General features: G+C 47.9%; 1 protein-coding gene across 2 annotated transcripts in view; it reads right to left on the bottom strand.

Moving 5' to 3' along the window:
- Positions 1-1,151: 1,151 nt before the first annotated feature.
- Octbeta2R (Octopamine beta2 receptor) overlaps positions 1,152-26,334 on the bottom strand; it is a 43,439-nt gene continuing 18,256 nt past the window's right edge. Inside the window, exons 2-7 of one of the 2 annotated variants that reach the window (XM_003736208.3) lie at positions 9,791-11,368; positions 5,624-5,722; positions 3,140-3,238; positions 2,668-3,026; positions 2,390-2,567; positions 1,152-2,083 (exon numbers count right to left, since the gene is read on the bottom strand). In XM_003736208.3, the coding sequence (XP_003736256.3) occupies positions 1,762-2,083; positions 2,390-2,567; positions 2,668-3,026; positions 3,140-3,238; positions 5,624-5,722; positions 9,791-10,383 (1,650 nt within the window). In that variant the 5' untranslated portion in view covers positions 10,384-11,368 and the 3' untranslated portion in view covers positions 1,152-1,761. Of the gene's footprint in view, positions 2,084-2,389; positions 2,568-2,667; positions 3,027-3,139; positions 3,239-5,623; positions 5,723-6,751; positions 6,873-9,790; positions 11,369-26,334 lie in introns of those variants that run through there. The other variant, XM_033384120.1, reaches the window with a different exon arrangement.

Genomic DNA, 26,334 nt, shown 5'->3' with positions numbered 1-26,334 from the left:
CTTGGAACAATTTTGTGTTTTTCTCTCTCTATACAAACGGATTTCCCCCGGCCCTGTTTATTTCTTTGTCGTCTGGCTCAACTTGAGAAATGCTCCTGGCCTTCCGCTGTGCGGCCCGTGGCCCGTGGCTCGTTGAGGGTAAAGTAAATGATAAATAGGTAAGTTTTCCAAACTGTTGCTACAATAGTGGATAATTTAATGGAGTCGAGTCGCTAGTTCCTTACACAAAGTGGTCTCTTTGTCTGCTCTGCAATTATTTCCCTCATTTGCATTTCAATTGGTTTTCATAGTCGAAATTTGGTTAGGGTTCCGGTTGTTTTTTGGTTTCAACGAGTACGAATACGAATACGAATACGATTAGATGTAGTATGTATTTTGAGCACCATTCAGCGTTGTGCTTGGGCCGCAATTGCTGGAATCAAGTTGCTGACTTCAGAAGCAGTGCTCAAGCCTTGCCTTCCCAGGCTACACAGTCAACTTAATTCCAGGAACTGCAACGCAATTGCCTCTGATTCGTCTCACTCTCCGGCTCTATGGAACACGCACTTAGGCCCGATTCGATTCACATTATTCAAATTCAACGCACGGAAACGGATACGGAAACGAACTACGGATACACTGCTATTCGGTTTAGTCCGCAATCTGATATCGATGACTATATTGTTTGGTTAATCTTACGTACTCGTAGGTTGGGTCTCTCTAGAGGTTACTTTTGATTTCGACTGCCACTTGGTAATGCTAGAAATGTCCGATACAACTATATATTTCGCTATGTTTAATTTATCTGTAGGTATATCTTTTGTTTAATTTATTTAATATTTTTCGAATCTTTTGAGCATTTTCAAATTCATGCGATTGTCGTAAATGGGTTTTAGCTTTGCTTTTGCTTCCATGACTTTGAATCTAATTGCAGTTTTTGGGAATGGAAAATCCCCTTGTAAGGACATGTGCAATGTCCCCCCCATAGATGTCTACATTTTGCGGTCTGTTAATTGGCACAGTTTTAGCATTAGCTCTTCTAGTTTATGGTTCGTATTCGGTTCTGGATCTGGATCTGGACCTACGAATATAGCTCAGTGTGTTGCAGTGATTGCCATTTGAATAGATTTTCTGCATTTTGCTTGAAATGTTTAACAAATTTCTGCTAGAAATGATTTTACAACCTTCACTTAATTTACTCGTACAAAAATATTTAGTATTTACAAGATAACAGGATTTAACCGACTCGAAATCATAGACTAACAAATTGTCCTACAGCTCTGTTCTCGGAGACGCAGAATGGAAAAGTGCCACAGGGGGGGGCAAAATTAAATGGCACGCTCCAGTGCATGATTGATTAATGTCAACATTACGAGTGAATCAACCAACGCCAACGCATATTAATTTTGCAAATTAATGGACAATTTTGATTGCATTAAATCGATTCTTTCCATGCCCCCCTCCCCCATTCATCCATCCATCCTCCTCTTCTCCGCACATCTCTTAAACGTGGCTGGAGGCCGTCGAGGCAGCTGCATTGTTGTTTTTGTTCCATTTGTTGATGTACTCCATGGGTATTTCGATCTGTATCTCCTGCACATCGTCCCCCTTACCGTCGAGTGTGGGTCTGGTGCCAGGGCCGGCGCCACCGCCTGGCCGTTGCCCTGCCCCTGCTCCGACCGAAGCTGCTGCAGTGCCTCCTGCGACCGCCAGGCGGGAATCGCTCGCTGCCAGCCGCTGCTGCTGCTGGGCAATCGGCGTCAGTAGCGCCTCGTTCCTGTATTATAAGTTGTCAACCATCTGGGACTGGCGGCGATGCGAGGGCGTGGTCGAGTTGAGGTAACTCTCCGAGTAGACGCTCTTGGCCCGCTGGTCGTAGCGCAGGCTCGAGCGACGGATGTCGATGTCCAGGGGCATGTGGCGGTCCTTCCACCAGTTGCAGAACAGACACAGCAGCGTGTTGCGGAAGGCCTCTCGGAAGTCGCGGTTGAAGTAAGCGTAGATGAGCGGGTTCAGCGTCGAGTTGAAGTAGCCGATCCAGAAGAGTATGGACACCACGATATCCGGCACCTGGCAGGGGCCGCAGGTCATGGAGAGCGTGTACCTGTGCCGCGAGAGCACGGGGGAAGAGCAAGAGGGAAACGTACATAAATTCCTGATGCATGAGTGAGCTTAGGGTTTTTGCATAAATGGGATTATGTTTGTGGGGATTGAGTGTGTCGCGGTGTTTTCTTTATCGTCTGTATGTGTGTGTGTGGGGGGGGGGGGGGGGGGGGTGTGGGGGAGGCTGCCAAAAAGCACAGCCTAAACAAAGGCAGACGACGGGTCGTATGAGTAATATTTAATTATGCATGCGTGACATTAGATAAATTATGCCCGCAAATCCCATGTCAGCAGTCCCGACACTCACCACAGGAAGAACGGCAGCCAGCAGAGGATGAAGGTGCCCATGATGATGCCCAGCGTGCGTGCGGCCTTGTGCTCCCGCTTCATTTTGATTAAGTGCTTGTCCTTAGTGGGTGTGTGCTCCTGCTCGACCTCATGCAGTGTCAATGTTTTCGACGAGCCCGAGCCGCTCATTGCCTCACCTGTACCGCAGAGAGAGAGAGAGAGATGGATTGAGGGGGGCTGTGCGTTGATAAATGCCCAATCTCCTGGAGGGGGGGATCTGGTAAGACGAACTCTCACCTGAGGGCTGCATGGATGGGCGGTGCATCAACATGGCATTGCCGTGGCGCATCATCAGCTGCTTCTCCTGTCGATTGGCCTCCCGGAAGATGGCCAGGTAGGTGAAAATCATTATGGTGCACGGTATCCAGAACGAAATCGAGCTCGAGATGATGGCATAGTACTTGTTAACCACAAATGCACACTGCTCCGGGTTCTCCTTGACGAACACCTTGTGCTCGTCGGTCGTGTACCAGCCAATGAAGATGGGCAGGAACGAGAGCAGGGCCGGCGATATCCACGTGTTCAGCAGCATAATGCCCACCACGCGTTTCGTCATGCTAATCGGATACTTGAGCGGCTTAACAATCGCATAGTATCTGCAAAAAGGCATCAGCAAGAGAGGGAGACAGAGAGTTGAAGCCACGTTATTACCACTGCACATGCTGGCTTCTGCCACTGGCAGCTGGCAGCTGGCAGCAACTGTAATTACCTATCCACAGATATGCAGCATAAATGCAAAATACTCGCTGTCGAGAAGTACACGTCGAGACTGTTCCACAAGTCGCACAGGAAGGGGCTGAAGTTCCAGCTGAAAGAGTTCGATTAAGGGAACATCAATATCATCATAATGATTACTCAATAATCCGCAGCATCCCAGAGGCCATACCAGCCCATCCCCCGATTGTATCTGATTATCCAATGCATGATTTGGCAATTTCCCTTCCTTTTGTGGCTTTCTGGCTTTTGCTTTTCGGATATATAAATACCTTTATGAAGTCATCGCAGGCATCTTCCACCAGGTATTCCAATTGAATTTAAAACCATTTTCACCCACCGAAAGTTGTGCATCTACGTGGCACCGCACCCGGCCAGACCATGTCCCAAAATGTAGGCCGTGCCTGCTTCCTATCAGCCCAGAGACCAGACTGCGCGTAACCTCGGGGAAGTCCCGCTCTCCTCCACTTCCTTTAGATATGTATCAGCCGGTCTGATTTATGTATTTATCGATTTCATCTTAGCTTCTTCGGTTGCCAGGTGACATTGCCCCTGAACTGAACTGAACTGCCACTGAACTGGCACTGGCACAGGCACAGGCACAGGGTCTGCCACTGCCACTGCCACTGCCACTGTGGAGACTCAAATTAAAAGCTTAAATGCACCGAGAGACCGAAAATAGGCCATGGGGCTTGTGTGGTGGGGCGGGGTAGGGGTGCATGAAAAACTCATTAAAACTTGCGTCGCCCTTGGTTGCCACTCTGGTCGGGGCTCGAGCCTTAACTTGTTCTTGGGCTCGTCGTTTCGCCTCCCAGTTGGCCAGAAGGCAGTGAAATTTATTATCGGGCGCCCCGTTTGGCATCAGTTTCAAAAACTTTTTGACTATTCAGGGGCCCACACAGTGAGCATGCCCCAACCTGGTCGGCTCTCCTCTGTCCTGGCGTGGCCTGGTCCTGGTCCTGGCATGCTCTGGCCTGGTCTGGGCTTTTGGGCGTAGGCGTATTTGGTTCTGCACTCCACTCGGGCTGGCATTCTTTGTTGCATGAGGGCAGGGTATGCTCTGTCATGAATTGACGCTTAAGCCGGGCAGGGCCGTGAAGTGACTGCAGCGATGGCGATGGCGATGGCGATGGCGATGTCTATGACGATGAGGATGGCTGTGGCTGTGGCAGTGGCAGTGGCAACGATGCCGCGGGCAAAGTAGCGTCAATTATGCAACTAGCGACTGTGAAGGTGAAATTGCTAATGAATGCCAAGTGGAGGCGGCACTGCGGCTCTGCGGCTGCCTGGGTGCCAGGAAAACGGGCGACAACAACTGCGGCCAATGCCAATTTATATGCAACTCTCGTGGCCAAGTGGCTGCCGCCTGAAGTTTTTGGCCTGGCAGCAAGTGCACACATTATGGATGGCTGGCCCCGACATCCTCGTCCTCATCCTCATTATCATCATCGTTACGCCCATCATTGTCGCTGGCAATGACATTGCAAACATTTGCATTGGTCCCTGGGCCCCAAAGTCGGGCTTTAAGCGAGGCCTTTAAATCAGCGCCCATGCATAATTAACTGAACGGAGCCGCCAGCACTTGGCATCGCGTTCGCTTTTCCATGTCCCATACGTGGCCCATATCCCTCGCATATCGCCTGGCATCGCCATAGACAGTCGTAGTCGGACTGGGGACTCGTCCGTCGCGACGGACGTTTGGCGTGAAGGATGTGACCATGTCACACTCTGACGGTTTTTGTCCCTTAGAATAGCATTTCAAAGTTGTCGGTGCTCCGTGTACACACAGAGAAGTATCTGTGTATATGTTGAAAGGGTATAACAGTAGGCAACGACGTTTCGATGTTGGATGCAGCTTCCAGTGAGAGCCCATTTAGTTCCATTTCAGCTAAAGGATATCCCAAAGTCGGCTCGTTCGTATCCCTTTTTTTGCTGTGCATCTCACTTGTTAGTTCTTCTTTTTCACATTTTAATTCTTGAACACAAAAGCACGCACATGGCCATAGCGTGGGGCCACAGTGGGAGATGACTTTCTGCATTTGCATTTCCCCACACAACCACACACTCACGCAGGCGGGCACACACGCACACACATAGTAATACACCCCCAAGTAGCCCACACAGTCCACACAGCCCACATAGCCCACACAGCCCACACTGCCACATAGATACACACTCTCACACAGACAAAGGCATTCAGAGAAGCATAAATAAACGTTGCTTTCATTTTTCAGGGATTTTTGTGTTTCGGTTGTTTGTTCTGCAACTGCCACGCCCTGTAGCAGCCCTACACCAGGCCCCCATCCCTGTCCACCTCCCCTGCCTACGTGGCAGTGACCACCCCCTTGGATGGCTGGCATTTTGTTTGGCGCTGCCTTTAGTGGCAGCTGTAATTTTTGCAACAGTTTTGCCTCCGTTTGTTGCACAGCCCCAGCGCTGAGGGTGTGTGTTTTTTGTGTGTTTCTGCCGCTGTACTTACCGCCCAGTTACTTGCACACTAAAGTTAAATGTCATGGCCATAATAGCGACCATTATATCAGCCATGGCTAAGGAAACTACAAAGTAATTCGTTATAACTCTGCAAAGAGAAGAGAATAAAGAGAGAGAGAGAGAAAGATGTTAGCAATCAGAGAACAATATCAAACAATACCGATAGAAAGGCGGGGGACAATCGTGCCCCCGGGCGGGCTAATCAAGATATTGTACGGGTGAGTGCGTGAAGAGCCGTGCCCCAGAGTGGCCGACTATTGGGATAAGGCCGTATCTGAATACAAGAGTACATGTGTATACGAGTGGGTGAATGGTATGGGATGGCGGCTTTCTTCTGTGCGAGTTGACAGCTTGGACTGCCAGCTCCTGCCAACAGGGGCCTTTGTGATGCATTCTGGTGCCAGCATGGGGTATAATTGAAAAGCCAGTCAAGAATTGCAAACGATGTCGAACGATTTCCACCAGAGGAACGGAATGGCAGGACAACAGATGGGACGGAACGGGACAGGCAGGACAGACTGGGAGAGATAGAGAGTGCTGCGGTTGGCCCAGCTTATACCTATTTTGTTATTTAAATTGGGTTTTACTTCGTGTGCAAGCAAGTGCCTCTTGCCAATTAGAGTTTGCTTGCCAGCTCTAAAGGCTCTCTAATCGAGTGCTTGAACCCCTTCTGATTATTCCCATCTTTGACTTTAATGACAGTTTCCTTATCTCCTCTGTCTAGTCCCTTCTCCTTTAATAATCCGCCTGCAATGCTCCTTTATCCTTCACGTACAACCTGCCCTCGGCTATTGCTTAAATAACTTTCAACGCCTTCGCCGTTAATTGCAACAAATCGACGCCATTTTGCGAATGCTGCGCCATTAGTCAGTCTCGTCCTCCGCTCGGCATTCTAGTTGAACCCGGGCCATAATTTGCCTGCCATTTAAATTTCAGAAAAATAGCTAGAAGAAACAGCACGTTTAAGCAGCTGCCGTTGGCTGCCGTTGGCCAAGAGCGGAAACAGTTGCCGAGCATCCTTCAAGTGCGTTAATGAGCCTTCGCCTCCACCTCCACCCCAATCTCAATGTAATGGCAAATGAACGCTACATATATCTAGATATATATACTTGCTCACTCATATAGATAGATACTCTTTGCTGCGGCTCATCTTGGGGCGGGCCAAAAACACAAAAAAAAACACAGAAATTTTATTGTTTGGCATAGAACATTTTAAATTTATGCTGTCATAAAAACCATAAGCTGCCTTAATTGCCAAAGTTGTTGCCGCGCGGTGTGTTGTTGCCGCTCGTTCCCCCTCGTGCCACCGATACTTTCCCTTGTTTTTCCCCGCCCCGCCCCCTGGCCATTGTTGCATGCATTTTGTTTTTGTTCCATTTTCGCTTTGAGCAGCAACATGCTCGCAGTGTTTAATTGTCATTTCTTTCCTTTCTATGTGTTTTTTTGCGAGCGTTTTTTCCACATTTTCATTTCCACTGCCCCGCCTCACGCGGCGTATGCGTAATATTTGCAGCCCAGAACAATGGGGAATTTGTGCAGAGCTGCTCGAAGGCTGACCATTTACTCGTAGATGGAGCTGGCTGGCTGCTCTTGGGATTTTTGTGAAACATTTTGCAGAAATTAATTATGGCCCGGATTCAGGGCCTCCAAGGAGCCCCACACTCCTTCGGGGGCTCCGCCATTCATTATCACAGCAACATCATCATTATCTTGATCGTCACCATTAGTTGGGGACTGGGACTGACTCTGGGACTGGTACGGGAACGGGGAACGGGTACCTGGATCCACTGACACGCAAGTCACTTAAAAAATAAAATGCTTCTCATTAGCAGCAAAAGCAGCAGCGGCAGCGGCAGCAGCGGAAAAAAAGTAAACTTAAGCGACTTCCAACCTTAATTATGCCTTGCCTCCGCCCTTTTTCATTATAATTTTGTAGCTTCTTTTTTCTGCCATTTCGCCAAGTTTGTTTGTTTCGCCTTTTGGCTTCATTGCCCCTCGCAAACTTTGGTTAAGAGCATTTAAAGTTTCCTCGTTTGCCGTGCTAAAATTATCCCTGGAACGTTTACTGAAAAGAAGGGCTGCAGGCGGTACCCGTTTCATGTTACTTTAGATGGAATTGCAATTGCAAAAGTATCCGCAAGAATAACCTATATTACTTGCAGTAAAATAATATTTTATTTGTCTTTTAAACACACCCGCAGAACGACAGGATAACTCTCTTCGCTTCGCCACGGGGCTACAGTAAAAAATAGCTAGATAGAGACTACTTTTGATTGCCTCGAAGTTCGGCAGTTGAGGAGGCGATGAGAGGCAGCGGCTTTATGGAGCGCTAAATTGATTCGCCTGCCGGTTATTAAGGCATAACTAAAAATATTACCGAACCAGGGCCAGGCGACGTCCCATCATTTATCACTCGAAAGTTTTTTATGATAATGTGCTTCTCTATAAACGATGGGCGCTCAGCCCCCCAGCCCCCCGTTCCGCCCCAGCAGTTGACAGCGCCTGTAACGAGGTCGTACCGAGATGTTGGCATGTGTAAGTATCTGTGTGCATGTGTATCTGTGTATCTGCGACAGATGTGGAGATAAGCAGTTTTGAATGTGAAGGTTTATCTGTTTATTATTGCGGCCCAGCGACGATCCAGTCGTCAAATCTGGAAAACTGCCACAATAAAAACATTCCGATTTGAATCTGTGGGGAAATAAATTCCAAACAAATAAAAGTAAAAGTTGAAAAGTTTTGAAAAAGTTTCCTATTTATGAATGGAGGGAGAAGAATCTTTATTTAATTTCTCGGAATACTCGGGTGAAAAGTAAGCCAAGGCTCTAATTTGAATGGACAAAATTAAGTTAATTAAGAAGTTTTAAATAGTCTCTAAATAGTTTTCATCAACTAGATAAAAGTATAGTGCCTATTTTTGACAAATGTTCAAAGCCAATAAGAACTCTGGTGTATTGAAATGGTTAGAAACCGAAGCATTTCAAATATTTGTAATATACATTTAGTCTTGGAATGCTTTAATTAATAATACCAAATAATAATAGCAATTCGTTTGGGCTTCATTTACCAGTTTGGATTATTTTCCAGATTTGAAATGGATTTGAAAATTGATAAAAATTTGTAATTAATTAAAATTTATTGAATTTCTGTTTAAATTAAAAGAATGCCCCTGAAACAAGGCCAATAATGCACACATTTATAGAGGAAAATGCGAAATTTTGTTTTATATTGAATTGGGAGGAATTTTAATGATATTTTGAATAGAGAAAAACTCTTCCAAAAAAGGTTATCAAATAAATCTGACCTGATTGAATTTTAAATACTCGTAACCTATACCCGAATTGTTTTGTTGATAAATTTGAGTACTTGTGAAATCCATACCTTGATTTAATTGAAAATATTTTGTCCGAAATAAATCATGAACAAAGCTTCCAATTAAGAACCCCTAATATGCAAATTGGCTGATTAAAAAAGTCATAAAAGCTAATTTGTCATTAAAATAATGCATTTCGGACCTTTTGTTGTTGTAGAAAGGAGATTGGTGGAAAGGGGGGGCACTTGAGTGGAGAAATGGGGCCAGCGCCATGCCGGAACGCGGGATAGAAGAAAACTGTGACGCTCAATTATGAGCTAAATAAATAAGGGACAAGGAATCTGCATAAAACACGGACGAAGCAATGAGCACAAAACGAGAGGCAGCCAGCGGACATGGGGCATGCCCCAGCCTCAGCTCTGGAGAGGCATGCGGACGTGCATGAATTTTATGCAAAGTCGACGAAAATCGCGTAAAGAAAGCGAAACGCTCTGTAATTTTTTAAAGTGTTACCAACAGAAGAGAAGAGTTCAGTGCGGATGGGGAGCGGTACATGGAGGCAGCTCTGCAAATTGGCAATCAAGACTGGGACCCCGCGACCAGGGAGTCGGCGCTGGAGGGAGCTAGAGGGAGCTGGAGGGAGCTGAAGCTGTTTTATGCAAATTACGAATGAATTACACGGAGAGGGAGCAGCTCTAATTGCTTTTTCACAGATAATTAGAACGCGTGGGCCATGTTGCTGGCTTGCTGCGGCTGCAAGGGGTTGATGGGGAGCAGGAGGAGGGTGGTGCTGTGGTATAGGGTTATGGCCAGGTGGCACTGGGAAACATTACGTATACGCACCTTAATTTTCTAACACGCATCACAGAAATAATAACAAGCAGATTGCCGCAAATGGCCGCTATGATGATCAGCAGCATGACGAATGCCTTGAACAGCCAGAAGACACTGTCGAGCCAGTCCTCGTCCTCGGCCAAGGTGGCCAGGGAGGAGCCGGCGTCCAGCAGGCCGCTGGTTTCGTTGAAGAGCGTGGCCGCCAGATGTGTGGCATTCAGCACGTGCTGTGCAGGCGGGACTGTGGGCGTGGAGGTGCCCTGCAGTGGCAGTGCAACGGGCTCGGCGTCGGCGGCCGGCCCGGACAGGGCGCTCGTGGTGTGCAGCAGGGCCGCGGTGGTCAGCACCGTAGCCGTCACCCTGGCCAGACTGCTCCAGACTGGGCTGTTGCCCTGCGGAGTCGCTGTGCCTCGCTGCGGCTGTGGCTGTGCCTGTGGCTGTGTCTGGGGCTGCGGCTGTTGCTCCTCCGGCGCTGGCTGGCCGCCACAGCAGCAGCGTCTCTTGCGTATCCTTGTGGCACTGGTGCGATGCCTTTGCCGCGGCATGTTGACGGAGGCCGCTGCCGCCGTCGGCAGCTGGCCAAGATCAGGGCACAACAACATGAGTCGGGATCTGGGTTGGGAGTCTGCAGAGTCTGACTTTTCTTGGGGCTTATTGGTTTTCTTTTCGTTTCGTTTCTTTGGTTGGTTAAGTGGCCACAACTTGTAACTTGGTTTCTCAGACACTTTGTTTTCTTTTTCGGGGTTTGCTTAACTTTTTAGCACTCGGGACTTGGCCTGCGGCTCAGGGGTCGGACTCTTGCGCGTTTCGCGTCTCACGTTAATTCGCTGGGCAGGCAACACCTACGCGAACACCTGCAGAATCACCGACAGGGACAACGAAAACAGGGAGAGGGACCGGGAGAGCGACCGCCATTTGAAATTCACGACACGCGTAGCGCCGGCGACGTTGAAACCAAAACTGAAACGGCCACCGCAACGGAAATTGATTCGCGAAAGTGGCCCGGACCCAGACCCGGACCCGGACAGTGTTGGCCACGACAACGTCGTCGCAGTCGCAGTCGCAGTCGTCGGTGTCGCGCCGCCGACGTCAACGTCCAACGTGGCTGTCCTTGCCAGCCAAAGCCACCCACTCACTTGATGGCCTCGTTGTCGCGGCTGCTGCTGCTGCTTTTGGCCGCTGCTGCTGCTGCTGCTGATGGAGGCTGGCTGGATTGGATTGGATTGGATTGGGCCTGGCTATTTACTGTGCGGCTTCTGTTTTTGTATTTGTAGTTCCTGCCGCTGCTGCTGCTGCTGCTGCTCGTTGATTGGGTTTTTTTCTAGCTCCAAGCGGCTGCTTTTTAATTTTGTTCATTTTTTGCTGCGGCGGCTGCTGCGGGGGCCGCCCTCCTCGGTTCTTGTTCTTGCCGCCTCTGCTGCTGCTTCTGCTGCTGTTGGTGCCACCGAAAATTCGTTGATTTCTTTTGGTTTTATTTTTAACATTTCTTTGGCTTCAAAATTATTTTTAGTTTTGCCTCAGCCAAGTGCTTCCTTACTCTGCTTCCACTAATTCAAATATTGTTATTCGATGTTGTGTTTTCTGGAACTGTGCCACAAAAAAAAAAAAACATTAGTTCGATTTACGTATACTTCTGGTAGACGCAGCCCCGATTCTAATCACTTTTGCATACTAAGTATCCGATGCTTCTGGCCGTTGTATCGATTCGAGTCAATATTTGTTTATTTACCGACGCAGAAGTTGAGTTCTTGGTTCTTGATTTTCGATTATGATTTTGATGTGGATGTGGATGTTGTGCGTGTTCTGTGGCGATTTTATGCGGAACTGGCAGGGTCTCTGACTGAGGTTCTCCTCTTCTGGCATTGATTTGATTGAAAAACTGCAGAAAATACTACCTTTTAATTTTCCAAAAATTATGAGGGCAGCCCACCCTGCGTTTGTCTAAGAACAGGGTGTTTTTGTGGGACTTTTCTTGGGAATACAAAAAGCAGTAGAGGCCTAAGGCCAAGGCCTAAGGCAAGACCGTAGCCGGAATTCCAATCAATTTTTAATGTACAAACTCGAGGGCTGAAGCTGAAACTTTATCTGCACAAGGCTACTCCTGGCACCCATCGAGCCTCCGGTCTAGTCGAACACTTATCCGAGCTCCCACCCCACCCGAAATGGCACACCCTGTAGGAACCTAATTATTTATATGACAACAGCTGGTCGCAAGAATGTCACTCGCTTCAAATGCCTTTTAGCATACAGCCGCCATATCTGCTGTATCTATATTTCTATATCCACATGTATACATATATATATTTCTTTTTCAGCCCTGCCCCTGCCCCTGCCCCGAGCCTCATGCCGACGACTTAGTAGGGGGAAAATGTCCTAATGCCACTTTTTTTGTAGTCTCTCGGACCCCGCGGACGGTGGTGGGATGTCTTGGATATATGCAGAAATCTATATATACAATTTATATATAGAGAGTATAGAGAAATGGCTATGCTTATATGCTAGTCTATAGTCTATATATTTATTCATTTCGATGTATATTTTTTTCCGAATATTTATTTCCTGATGATGATGTTTTATTTTCATGTTCGCACACGCTTTCAGCGCTCGCATTTTGGCTGACTTTTTGATGTTGTTGTTTTTAGTGGCTTTTGTATTTTTTGTTAATTTTTGTACAACAAATTAGTCACTCGAGTTTTGGCGGCCACGAGCTCTAAAATTTACTCGCGTCGGCGGGGGGCTCCAACTTTTTTTTTATACATTTATACAACGACAAATTTGTGCCTTTCGGTCTCGGGATCTTAAGTTTCTCACATTGCACGAGTAGGCGAATAGATTGTTAATTAAAAGGGGGGTGTGGGGAAAGTGTCCGCACGTTTGAGCGAAAGCATATGGCAAAGGGTTGACGAGGCTGCCACGCCCTGGCGCCTGTCCAAGTTGAGCCCCTGCAAAGAAATCAGAGAGAGAGAAAAATATTATGAATACGAAGACAAAAAATTATTTAAGCATGCATAAATATTAGCGAGAGTTGGGCCATTTTTTTGCATAATATTTATCTTATAAATAAAATACGGCGACGTTTATTTTTTTGTGTTTCTTGAATGTTCCCGCTCATCAAAGGGGGGCGTGTGTGGCCATCCTTATTTATTTCGTTTTAAGTTTAATTTTAAAACTTATATTTTGCACCGTGCCAGAAGCAACACTCTGAATCTTCGGCCCGAAGTCGTGTGGGTGTATAATTAATTTTGTGGCAAAACGAATTTCTTTCAATTTCATGTATAAATAGATGGGAATCCAAGTTTATTAATGGGTGCTCAAGTACTCGAGGAGGGGGACGGGGACATCGGCGGGGCAGGGCTGAGACCATGCCCATAGAGAATGCGACTGCGGGTCATGGGAGGCGGAATCGCAGAAGGTTAGCGGATGAGCGACAAGCGATGACAGTCGCTCGGGAGCAGAGCGGAAGCAGCATCCATGGAACCCCTCGGATGCGCAGCTGTCGCCCGGCTATCTCTGAATCTGCATCCGTGTATCTATGTATCTACGTATCTATGTATCTCCGAGTGTTACGCTTCCATCGTGCAGTTAGTGCCCGAAACATCAACGGCCGCTTCAGCCCCGGCCCAATGCCAATGTTAATGTCATGAAAATCATTTCTTAAATTCAATTTCTACAGTTTACATATAGTCTTCGCTGTTCTAGGTGTCGTTGTGCCTCTTCTTGGCATTGGACGGCCTCGCCGGCCGCTCTTCTGGGTTTCTGTAGCCAAATTGTTGCCAAATTACGACACGACACGACTGTGTGTGGGCGAAACATCAATGAACCAGCTGCAAGCAGCCCCCAGCCCCCAGCCCCCGGTCCAGTGGCTGCACCGACAGACCTAACCCTTCCCCACCCGTGTTGCAGGAACCATTGTGGCCCCGGCTAATTAAGCTCAGCACACTTTCCAGCCACATGGGGCAGGAACAAAGAACTTTCGTGCATGCTCTATCTCGCCTAAAGTTTTAATTAATTAACTTGCATTTATTTTTATTTAATAAGCAGAACTTTTCATTTGACACGCGCAAAGAGCTCTCTCCTTTCTCCGAGCGAAATGCGAGCATGTCGCTTCTTATTTGCTTTTGGCAAATTGCCACGCCCCCCCACAGCCACAGCCACAGTGCGTCCCGCCCCGTCGGGATGCTGTTGCCACACACCTGAGCTGCAGCGAATTGCTTTCGGTTCTGTTGCTGTTTGGAAGAGTCTTTTTCCCTGTGCAAATTGCCTTCGCTTAATTCCATTCCCTGTAAATCTTATTCCCTCTCAGTTTCTCTCTGGGCAAATGAAATTCCATATGTCTGGCAGAAGATTTTAAAGACGGGCAAATTGAAGCCCCAATTTCGAAGAATTTTCAGTCTGAAAACAATGGATATTTCAGTACTAAAGCCTCATTTTAATTGATTGCAAATTCTATAGAAATTGTACAAATTCCTGCAGTATTCGTGCAAATCAATTCCCAAAATATCGATTTTTTATCGAAAATTGAATGCAAGAATAAAAACCTACTTCTTCTACTTCCGTTCTCTCTTGGAAATTCTTGGAATTCACATGTTTTGATACTCAAAAATATTTTAACCAGTAGTTTTCGGAGTTAATTCATTTCAAATTGGGAAAGTTGTCGTCCATAGTGCCTTGTTTCATGTTGCTCTGCGAATTTGTTTGGCTGTATTTTCGACAGATTTTATGAGCTGGAAGGGCACCAATTTGAATGTTTCCAATTTAAAACTTTGATTGTCTGTATTTATTGAGTTAGCCGAGGGGGCTATACATATCCGATGATGAATGATGGATGCAAAAAATCGAGAGACACTCTTCAATTTTATTCAATTGCTTGCGTCACTCCGCTGGACAAACACCCAGCGCTCTGCCGATGATTCTTCAGTTTTTTTTCATGGACTTTGTGAAAAGCAATTTTAATTTAATTGTAATATTTCTTTTTTGGTCTTTATTTTGTGAAATCATTTGTGTTGACAAGGTGCTTGACTGGAATAAAAACACTGGCCATCAGCCATCGCGGTGGGAAAACGGGGCAGGGCGTTCGGTGAAACAACATTCGAGTGTCGGAAATATCTGCCCGCCGGCTCGTTTTAATGCATAAATTGTGCACTGATAAAAGGCGATTTATTTTGATGGATACATCATCAGTGGCAGCGGCAGTGGCAGTGGCAGCGGCAGCATCCACATGCCCGTCAATGCAGTCGGTGACACACTTGAACTCTTAATGGAATCCACGTCCGATTTTGTCACGCTGCCTGCAAATAAATCACATGAATAAAGCCCCAGCCCCAGCCCCAATCCCAGTCGCTATGCATTGCCTATACTTTTACATATTTAATTTTCGCTTTCTCCAGTGCAAATCCAACAGATACACATACCCGGAGAGAGCCGGAGAAGCTTTTCAATTTCGAGTTCCATAGATAAATGTGCCAGGCTGCCGGCTGTAAACGATTTCGAAGGCAGAGGAAGGGACAGACAGAGAGGCAGGGCGATGGGGAGAGATGGGGAGATGGAGAGACGCCTTAGGCGTTGCGATTTTATTGCCCGTAAAGTAGGCAGCCATGAAATAGGAGTGCTACAAGCAAGGGTCCGGGGATCCGGGGGAACGGTCTGCGTCTGCGATTGCGACTGGCGAAACACGAGCGGCCATTTAAAAGCCATTGTAGCTACATCCACAAAGTCCACACAATGAAAAACGAAACTTGGCTAAATAGACGGCAAAAAATACGCGCCGATTGATGCCCCATTGTGGTGGGGATGGGATATATGCGGGGGATGAGGATGAGGAGGAGGATGTGGGACTGCGACTATGGGACTCTGAAGGATAAGCCATACAAAACAAATGTCAAAGTCAACACCCAAACCAAAGCAAACACAAATACTCGCAGAAGCCGTCGCTCCCCTCCGTTTCCACTTAACTTGCAGCTGGGGAAAAGCTGCTCAATGGAATAAAGGGCACAATGGGAAGGGGGAAGGGGGAAGGAGGTGGCGGACTTGGCTGCCAGAATCTCGTTCGTAAGGACGCATAGATCGATTGCCTCGATAGTTCGGCAGCCAGCAAGCCACTTCAACTCTAATATGCCCTGCAACCTCCAGCCAATGCAAGCTTTCAATGCCATAAGGACGAGGGCATTCGAGGTTCGTTGTGGCTTCAATGGCTGTCATGTTTCAACATCAACCCCAACATTCCCATCAGCCCCATCATCCCCAATGATAGCTTCAAGTCCTGGCTTGAACAGTCGTTCGCTTGAAGGGCATTCAAGATTCGTTGCGGCCTTCATCGGTTCCTCCCTCGTGCCATGGGACCACTCGAGATTGTCGAGTAGAACGTCGAGTGGCGCAGCGATTAATGAAAATTGCTTAATAAGCATTATTGTCTTACTGGTATTAAATTATTTAGAGAAAGATCCGGGGGGAAGCAGCGATGTTGTCATTGTCGTTACACCCCGGCAACAATCTGCCATTGTTCTCTAAAGAGTTGTCCGCCATTACCGGCTCCCGCGCCCCCCCAAACATCTGACCAGAGTCTGCTAATTGATTAGAACAGATGAGGAAACAGTTGAGATACCCGGAGGGAAACGATAGAGCAAACAGTGGAAGCCAAGGAGCGCTCTCCCACTCCATACACTCTGCTGTCTCATCCTTTACAGTTGGCAGCATCTTGACAATGCCAGCGATGGCGTCTTCCTGCTCCTGTCCCTGTTCCTGTTTCCAGGAAGAGGAAGAGCTGCTGCCTGCCTCGCTTCCGTTTGTCATTTCCAGCCTTCGCTGCCTCTGACAGCAAACTGTCAGAACTTCGCAGAGCGCTCCGCGACGCAACACTGATTGACGAACGCACGGATGTGGAGCACATCCCAGGCCCAACTGCGATGGATGACTCAATGTATCTGACTCCACTTGCCGTTCTATCCTTATCATCTCAATGCCAGGGGTCAGAGCTTAATGAGCGCTTGTCTAGCATTGACAGTCGACCTAAGTGCCTTTGAGTCGGCTCTGTCCCGGCCTTGGCACACACTCGACTCGTTCCTGGCCGGAGCCTGGCACTGAGGCCTCACTGAGGTCGGTCTGTCGAAGCAGCTTTGATGCCAGCAGCTGGCCTAAATCAGTCCTTATTTATAATGTATTTAACAGACTGATGAATGCACAATGCATTCAGATCTGAATCGGATTCGATCATTGAGAGACGACAGAGCTGAGCTAAATGAATCAAAACATGTTCGTTTTGCTTTCATCAGAGATAAAGTGAGTTGATTTACCCCCCGGCCTCCAGTCGCCCACTCCTAGCCTCCTATGCACCATTGGAGGAGCCATAAATCTGGTCGTTAATCTGTCCAGAACAAGGCTGAGGCGAGGCAGGAGTGTTTTCCTGGAGATATCCTCAAATTGATGATGCTCGGTTCCGTTTCAAAGTGCAGCCTGCTAAACACCGAAAGAAAAATCAGTTATGCACAGAAAATTAATAGACCTTTCAGAGAGCGATTGGAGAGTGCGGCTGAAGACCTGGATTGTTAACACTTTGCGTGTTTTACGAGCACTACTCCGGAGCACTGGTGTTGCGCCAGCTGTACCTAATGGCACCTGCAGCTGCCGGAGACTCAGTCCCGGGTTAGAGTCCCGTGTAATTTCCTGAAAGGATGCCCTGTTTTCCCAGCCACAGCTCATGCATATTCATCCGGTTCATCCGCTCCACCCGCAATGCACCCACCTGCCCGGGCTCATAAATGACTAATGCACCGTTTGAATCGTACGCCATTTTGCGAAAATTGAAACAATTTCAATTCGATTTTCCCTTGCTCAGCCTGGAAAAGGCAAGGATTTTCCTCGTCGAGTCCAAAAGTGAGAATGCACATGACAAGCGCCTGCAGCTCGGCAGAGGCAGGGGCACCTGGCACCTCCGCCTGGCTTTCTGTGTGCTGTCTGTGAATTTTTGGGAGAACAGACAGCCAACAGAACAAGGCCTTGCCATGCCCTTCGGCCTTCACTCCACTTGGGGGCTTACATGTGAAATGAAACTCCTGATATGAAACCTCCTCGAGCTGCTTGGCATTCTTACGGTGCCTCGACATGGCCCCACATCCCCCACACGCGCTGCTGGCATCAAATTATGGCCCAAGACGGACCGAGCGAAGGCCAGGCAAATAAGGTTATCAAATAATTCCGACCCCGATGACGATGACGATGACGATGACGACCTCGACGCCCCAGCAATGCCCCTGGAATGTGGAAGATGAACATGGAGGAGCAGAGCTCCAATTTCGCTTCTGATGGGGAATTGGGTCGCCGGAAAGTATGCAAAGTATTTTTTGGCAATACTACTACTGGGAACATCCCACTTTATGGCCGAAAAAATGCGACTGCGAGGCCATTACCGAATGAATTTGCAGATGCTGAAAACTAAACCAACTTTTGAGCCGTCGCCCATAATCCGGGCAATAAAAAATACAAAAACCGGCAGCGAAATAAAAAACATCATGGATTGTAGATTGTAGATGGTAGATGTTCAGGGGTTCATGGGTACATCTGTACATATGTACATACATAATCAAAAGCAATGAATTTTTATTTTTTCATATTATAATTTATGGCGCGTATTTCGTTAAATCTACGAGACAGCCGACGAGGCCATGCCACACCCCGCCACACCCCACATACACGCCCCACACCCACGAATTTCCACGCCTTTCCACGGCTTTTCACATTCCACGCGTGGCCAGCGTTTGCCGCTGCTTCTGCTTCTGCGTTTTCATTATGAAAAAAATGTTTGTGCGCTGGCATTTTCATTGCGTTCATTGGATCGTGTTTTGGTCGCACTCATTCTGTCACTCTTTTTTTTCGGGTTTTTTCCGCTTTTCGCGTTTTGCTTTTGAAACGCGAGTCCAGATAGCGGACAACTACTGGCGGCCTTGCACGCTCCCCTGCATCGCAGTTTTGACAAATTTAAATGAACTAAACGGGGGCGGGGGCGGGGGCGGAGGTGGAGGTGGAGGTGTGGCAGATACGGGGATAAAACCCTTTGGCCATGTTCGGTTGTACCGGACACCCTTCTGAGAGCTAGAAAGGTTAGAGCTTTTGCAAATCCGACTAGATCAAATGCCTAGAATACGATTAAATGTGCTTCAAATGGCAAAATGGAAACCAAGTGCATGTTATACAAATATTTATGTACGAATTAAAAGCCAGAAGTCTTAAGTAACCGTCAGAGAAGGAACTAAATTCAAACACAACAATTTTATATAAAATTTAGCATTTTTATTTCTACCAGAAATAAAGGGAAAATGCAAATTTTTGTATTTTCAGAGCCTTTCGCTTTGATTAAATTATTTTTCCATTGTAAAATGCATAAAAACAGTGAAAAAATAGTTAACGTTAACACAAACAACGATATTAAACAGTTTCTCGAAAAAAAAAACATTAATTGAATAAAAATAAACAGGGTGCCCACAACCGGTAACAGCACTTTTTCCGAGAGACCAACAAAATATGTGATTATTAGTTTTGGATGAAAACGACGATAGATCAAAAAATGCAATGACAGCACTGCAAACAAAAATTAAACAGTCACCGATTTTTCTGGAAAAATCTCACTTGGAAAACAACAAAAAGTTACTTAAATTACTCACAGCTGCTAAATAAAGGCATATATTTGTTTAGTTATCAGCACAAAAAAATCCAGCGTACTGTCAACAAACACGACTCACAACAGTCGGATCCGTAGGGTCTGTTTGCTGTGGAGGTTTACTGGAGGATGCCCACTAGGGCAGGCTAGGGTGTGCCCACAACCGGCCCATACCCGTCCCATTTCCAATCTGGATTCGATGCATCCCTCTTGTGTAACTATTTCAGACCTAGAATAAAAGCGAACTTCATTAGAATCTAAACAAAATCCATACTGAACCACGGGACCACTGAAGCACTGAAGCACTGAAGGACTAAGGTCCAAAGGGCTGTGCTGTACCGCAAGGGGTACGGGATGGGAGATACCCGTGAAAGCATTGGCAGAATGGCAAGTTTGCTTTTCTCTCGTGGCATGCGCGGGCGATTTCGCAATTATGCATTGAAATTGGAATAAATATTTATGGAAGAATCGGACCACCGACCACCGGGCACGAGGAAGAAGCAGTTGGATTCTGTGTGGTCGGGTGCTTTGGGGTTTGGGGGGCTGTTCGGTGTGGTGTGGTGACCACCCACAGTCGTACAATGCATGACAATTAGATGCAAATGCCATTTGAGGCTGCCCGGGGGATCTCTTGAGCTTTCGTTGCCAATGCGATGAGACTTTTGCCTGAAAATGTTGTGCGGCCGCCTCCCCAAATCCTCTGCTAATGGCCTGTGCCTGTCCCTGGCGTGCTTGAGTGATCTGAGTCATCGAAAACTTTGAATTTTAAGCAGCTTACAGATGGTGGGCGGGGCCGATTTGCCGGGCCCGGTAGAGATACTTACGATACTTACACGCCCAGAGAGTTCGTCGAGCATTGGTCTACGGGCTTTGTGGGCATCTGAACTATCTGTAGTCTGTGCTGTAGTTAAATGAAAGCGGATTAGATGGAAACCACTCGAACGCACACAGGGAACACCCATAGGCCCCCCTAGAGAGAGGAGGGGGTGGGGTGCGGCCAAACAATTAGGAAAATCCTTTTTCTGTGCTTGGGGAATTTTAATTTTTGCGCATAAATACTATTATGGCTTGCCAGTTTTGTGGAGCAAACCGCAAAAGCTGTTGCATAAACTGGCATACAACCACCACCAAACACACACACACACCCCCAATTACTTAGCATATGCGAAAACACACACACACACACACCCTCGCAGCTTGGGCCCCAAAATGGAGTAGGTCGCCTGTACGGCGATGAGCGATGAACATCAGATGTGGGCTTTGACGTTTATTCAATTTACCTCCCAAATGGCTAGAGAATCTTGTGGCATCTGCATGTGTGTGTGTGTGTGTTTGTGTGTGGTGGTGGGGGAGGGGGGGTACTCAGCGGTCAGTGAATTAAAAGCTTAAACAATTACTTAAATAGACATGCCGCAAATTAGTTTGGATCCTCGTCCTCTCTCTGTCGGCGGAGATGGCCAAACTCATAAACACAATAGCCCGGCAGGATGTCCACCATGATGGCACAAAGAGCCAATGCAATTATACTAAAACTGCACTCAGTGCACAGCCACACACACACAGACACACACACATGGCCAAAGTTGGCAGACAAATAATTCTAAAAGCATTTCAACAAAATGCAATGTGGCCCTGACAAGGCCATTTCGGGATGGAAAGCGGCCCATGGCCCATGGCTATGGCTATGGCTGACCAAATCTGTCGACGGCGGGGATGTCTCCCAAAATGGAAACTTTCCGATCTTGTTTGTGGAACTGTAACTACATATACTCGTATTGTATGCACATGTATCGACTCGGACTCGCAGCAGCTTGTCCCAAAATGGATGTGAACACGAGCCCGGGCCATGGGCTGTAATTTATTAACTTTTGCTGTAGAACAGGAGGTCCCATTTTCGAGTTGCTTGGCCACAATCTGCACGTGTTTTGTTTGCAATCAAGTGCCCCTGTGCTCCGAATGAAATAACAAGAGTGTAACTACAAACAACAACAGCAGCAGTGTCTGTATTCCGCACAATTTTCCCAGCTTGTCGTTAGTCAGTTTTGAATACCCCGGGAATCGGACGCCAAAGGGGGGTATATTGTATTCCGGAATGTGTAAGTGGCAGCATTTATTATTATATTTATTATTATTGGTTACCAGCTACGACTGTAACAGATACATATTTGTATCTCTTGTTGGAAAATTGGGTAAAGGGTATCTTATTGTCTGACCTTCGAGTGTAGTACTGCTAATTGTTGTTTTCGTAGCGCCATAATGAAATCAAAAGTTAAACAAAACTCGGCGCAAGTGCACAGAAATTAAAGTTCAGGCAAATGGGAATGAAAATACAACTTTATTCCCTGGTTTCCCTTTGCCTTGCTGCTCATTTGGCTGCTGGTGCTTCTGCTGGTGAAAGTGATGGCTTATGGCAGGGAAACCGATTTGGAACTGTGCCAAACGGAAGTGCCCCAGACAAGCAACACTGCAACACAGAACCTTCCTTTGCATTTGGGTGGGAGCTTACCAGGACTGGGGCCCGAGGATACTGGGTGCTGGATGCTGGTTTAGACCCGGCTTACTTCACTAATTGGCAGCAGCTCAAAAGAACCAATGTCAGTCGTCGGTCGGCAGCCAGCAGGAAGGAGGAAGAAGGAAGCAATCAGAGCTCAGAGCTAGATTCGTTTGTTCCCCGATTGACATCAATTGGCAATGACAGGGGCAGTGGAGCAAGAGCCCGAAAAATGCCTGATTAGAGGCTCATTGAAGATCCATAAAAGTCATGGGTAACGGTTCCACCTCCCCGACTTGCATAATCAGCGTAATTTTTATGTGCCAAACGACCCACACCCACCCGCACAGTGGGTCATAAAAGCAGGCGACGACATCAGGTGAGCCCCGGCCCCGGCCCCGCCTCCACCTCCACCAAATGTCATGGCTGCTTGAAATGCAATTTAGATGAACGGAAAAACGGAGCAGCGTATTTGGCCTGGGGGAGCAATCAGAAGCTCCGACCCCCCGCTCCCCGCACATATGAGAAATGAAAGAGCAGTCATATTGAAAAGTTGCTGCTGGCCCAATTGATGTTGCTGCTGTGCGTTGTCAGCACTTCCAAATTCATTTGGCGAAACAATTTCAAAACAACGGAAACGCACATCTCTATGTGTGAGTGCGAGTGTGTGTGTGTGTGTGTGTGTCCCAGGGATCAGCTTGAAAAAAAAAACAGAAAAAGAAAAGGAAAGGAGAGCTGCAAAACTGTAGCATACTTACGAGCGCCATTTACCTTGTTGTTTGCCAAAAAAATGTTTATTGCTCGCACAGCAAAATGGAAGCAAAGAACAGAAGCAGCAGCAGCAGCAGCCAACCCACCCACTTATCCGCATTCCCATAACGAACTGGGGTCAGTGTGTGGGTCCTCTGGCCTGCTCTTTGGCTAAGAGTTTTATTACCGTTCCGTTGCCTGTGCACCGGGCGGCTCGTTATGTGTTTATTCAATTTGGCTGCCTTTTCTATGAGTATGAATACGAGTACGACCACGAGTACGACTACGAGTACTGTCCTGGCAAGCCTATGTGGCTGGGCTGTCTTTTTACGAGGACATTGCGGATAAGTTTATCAGGAGAGCCGGGCAGCTGTGACAGGAATGTGTGCTGCAGCGATAGAAGGCATGACCCCTCGGTCTCGGGGATTATCTGATGCTGAGCGCACGACAAAAAATTCAATGGAAATGTGTAGTGCCTTCGATTCATATTCAGCATCGATTTGCAGTCCTCCTGCCGCACTCGTAGATCTGTCGTAGACTGTCCTGTTTGGTTTTCATTTCATTCGGTACGAGTATGATTGCTGGCCGGACAATTGGAATGCAGAGTGGCAGTGACCGGCCATAATGAAGGCATCAAATTAAGGCCGAGAGAGACAGGAGCCGTAAGAGCTCCTCCTCTGCGCATTACACAATGCTCTTTATGTTTGTTAACATGTTTTGGCACTCGCTTTATGGCCAGTCAGAAATGTGTACTAATAAAGTGAAAGCGACCAGTGGTCGGTGGCCAGTGGCCAATGGCCAGACCAGAGGCAAGACGAGCAGATCATAAATGTTTATGCCACTACTCGTCGCACTCCATGGGCTGCGTGGATTCCCTGGGACCTGGACCTGACTCACTTGTCCGCCCACTGTCACTGTCTCGGCTGTCGCTGGAGCTGGAGCTCACACGCGTCTGAAGAGTGCCACAGGGAGAGAGAGTTGGAGATTTTAGCGTCTTTGTCGAGTACTATTTCTCTTTTCGTTCCGTCAAATGTGCGGCTGTGTGGCTTTCCATCTTCGTTTGGGGCATGACAACGACCACGACAAATGTGCTGCAAGTGCACGGGTCGGCGATAGAGTCGTAAAACGGATTTCAGTGCGGCAAGCGGGGGGGCGGGGGCGGGCAAACCGCATTCAAGTCCGTTCTCTGGCTTTAAGCACAGATTACCTAAGCTTGAAATAAATCGTGAGCAAACGATGAGCAGTAATAATCATTATGGGAAAACGGATGCCAGCTGGTGGCTGGCAGCACAACCAATAAGCGAATTCCTTTATCGATTGCGGCGCCTCGAGATGGGTCTGAATTTGGGCCCAAGTGCGGCTGGCAAACTGGCACGTTAATTGCGTACTTGGGGGCGCATTAAGCGTCTTATAATCGATAACCCCCCTGGCTGTCAGGTGGGGCCCAGAGCGGTGCCGGGGCCTGTCTGGTTTGCCTTCCTGCCAGCCTGGACTGGCACGACTGGCATGGCTGGCCTGGGCTGTGGCAAAGGCAACAGTCCACCGTCGACACCTGGCGACCGACCTGCTGCAGCTGCAGGTGTAGCCACAAGACAACACTCGAACAAGGAGAAGCCCAACCCAAGGTTGGGTGCAGATGTGGCAGTTGCAGAGTGTGTGTGTATTGATGTGGCTGCATGCCACTTGTGCCCCTCACCATCACCATAAGCGCTCTGTTAATTATGAAAACTGTTTGGATGTCTGGTTTGGCTTAGTTGAACTCTCTGTCCGCCCAGGTGGTTGCACGTCTCGAATTAATGATATTTAATTCACAATCAAATATGCACATTCCACGTCAACGACTGCCTTTCGGCCAAGATGCAGGCCGCAACAATACGAGTGGCTTTCAATTTGGAGAACTATTACCGATGGTCCTGGCATGAATAAATGAGTGCACAAACTGCCCAACACTTGTGACTGCCGCCGCAATGTGTCTCTGAGGTGTCTTTGGGGCAAATGAACGGCCTGGGGCGGACAGACCAGCCAGGCGAAGGCCAAGGCCCCGCCCAGCACTTAGAGGCTGGCCGGCAGCGTAGCCCCTCGGGGCGCCCTAACGCAGGTGTTCTTGCAGAACAAGAAGATGTTCTTTAAATCTCCGAGATTTCATTCCTCAACTGGCAGTTAAACAGCAGTTCTCTGTTCTTGCTCGCTTTAGAAGTGCCTTAACACCTGATCGTTTTCCTTATAATAATGGCTCTGATAATATGGGTTCATTGCGAATAAGTTTGAAGTATATTTCAGAGAATAAAAGCAGTTTCACGCGCTCTTGGAGATTCCTGCAGGCCATGGGTAGATGCATGTGGATGGAATGCCTTGCGGTTGTGCGATATTTATGCCAGTCCCCGGGCTGGGGCTGGGGTGCGAGTTGAACGTGGCAGTTTAAGTGTCGGCAGCACCTTCATCTTGGTTGTGCCTCTCTTCTTCGGCTCCTCTCATGCATATTCATGGAGTGGAGTGGAATGGAGTGGAGTGCCACGACGCCGTCTCAATATCTGCAGGCTCTCGGCAACCGCACCCACACACAAAGTGGGAAAGCCATGGGGGGGAACAAGGCTATTACCATATTTCATGCGTTACACGGGCCTATTTCACTTGTCTTGACTTGACTTGGCTCTTGACTGAAAGCCGAATGTCTCACTCAGATATGAGCACAGCGTGCCAGTGCGAGTGAAAGGAGTGCCCGGCGACACTTGGACGGACGGCCAACAAATGGCTCAATCTGTGCGTGTGTGTGCGTGTGTGTGCCGTGTGGCAATCAGGTCCGCCATTCTATTCGCTCACCTGAGTGATGGTTGGCCCTCGACCCAGGACCCAGGACAGCTGTGGGAGATCCCCACTCGACTAATTCCATTTGCCGCCCTCTAAATCCAAAATCCCAAAAAGCTCACATTGTTTAAGCCAACAATCAACTATGCAACGCCGCTCCCTCCTGCCTCCTGCCCCGCGCTCACCGCAATGCTGCCAAAATTCGGTTTGCATAACATTAGGGCTTTAAAGGGGGATTTCCATTTGCCCGCACACTGGCATGGCTTCTCGAATGGCATTGGAGGGGGGAATTGAATTGAGAATTGCATTTAATATTCGATTAGCCTCACCCGAAATCCCTTATTATTTGCGTCTAGGAGGTATTACAGATCTCCGCAATCACCGCAATCACATGAATCAAAGGGGAGTCCTCAGATTCGCCCCACTTTGGGTTCACTGTACCGACTCGGTGGGCTTCTGCAGCAGCCAGTAGCTGCCAGGCGGCCTTCTCAGTATTCTCACATCATTCCACATCAACTTTTGCCGCACTCACTCGTTGTATGGCAGTAGGCAGTGTTGGGGTGTGTCTAGTACGTGTACATGTGCCTATGTACAGTCGAGTGTGTATATAGGCCGACCCGTCGACGGCCCATTTGACTGCTGAGTCGGAACGTCGACTGCCAACTGTCGACTGCCGACTGTCGACTGTCGAGCCCCGCAAAAAGGCAGAAAAGTGGATCAAGGCGAGGCGAGTTACGGCTAAAAAGGCAACGAAAAACAGCAATCTCCACAGGCAGTGCAGAAATCAGAGAGGCCCAACTCAAAAACATTTTGCGAAACTTCAGCTTATGCTCATTGGAAGGGATTGCCGCTGCCACT

The sequence above is a fragment of the Drosophila pseudoobscura genome, chromosome 2, assembly GCF_009870125.1.
Source record: "Drosophila pseudoobscura strain MV-25-SWS-2005 chromosome 2, UCI_Dpse_MV25, whole genome shotgun sequence".
NCBI lineage: Eukaryota > Metazoa > Arthropoda > Insecta > Diptera > Drosophilidae > Drosophila > Drosophila pseudoobscura.
Note: the sequence above shows the minus strand (reverse complement) of the source record. Positions and strands in the feature narration are given on the sequence as shown.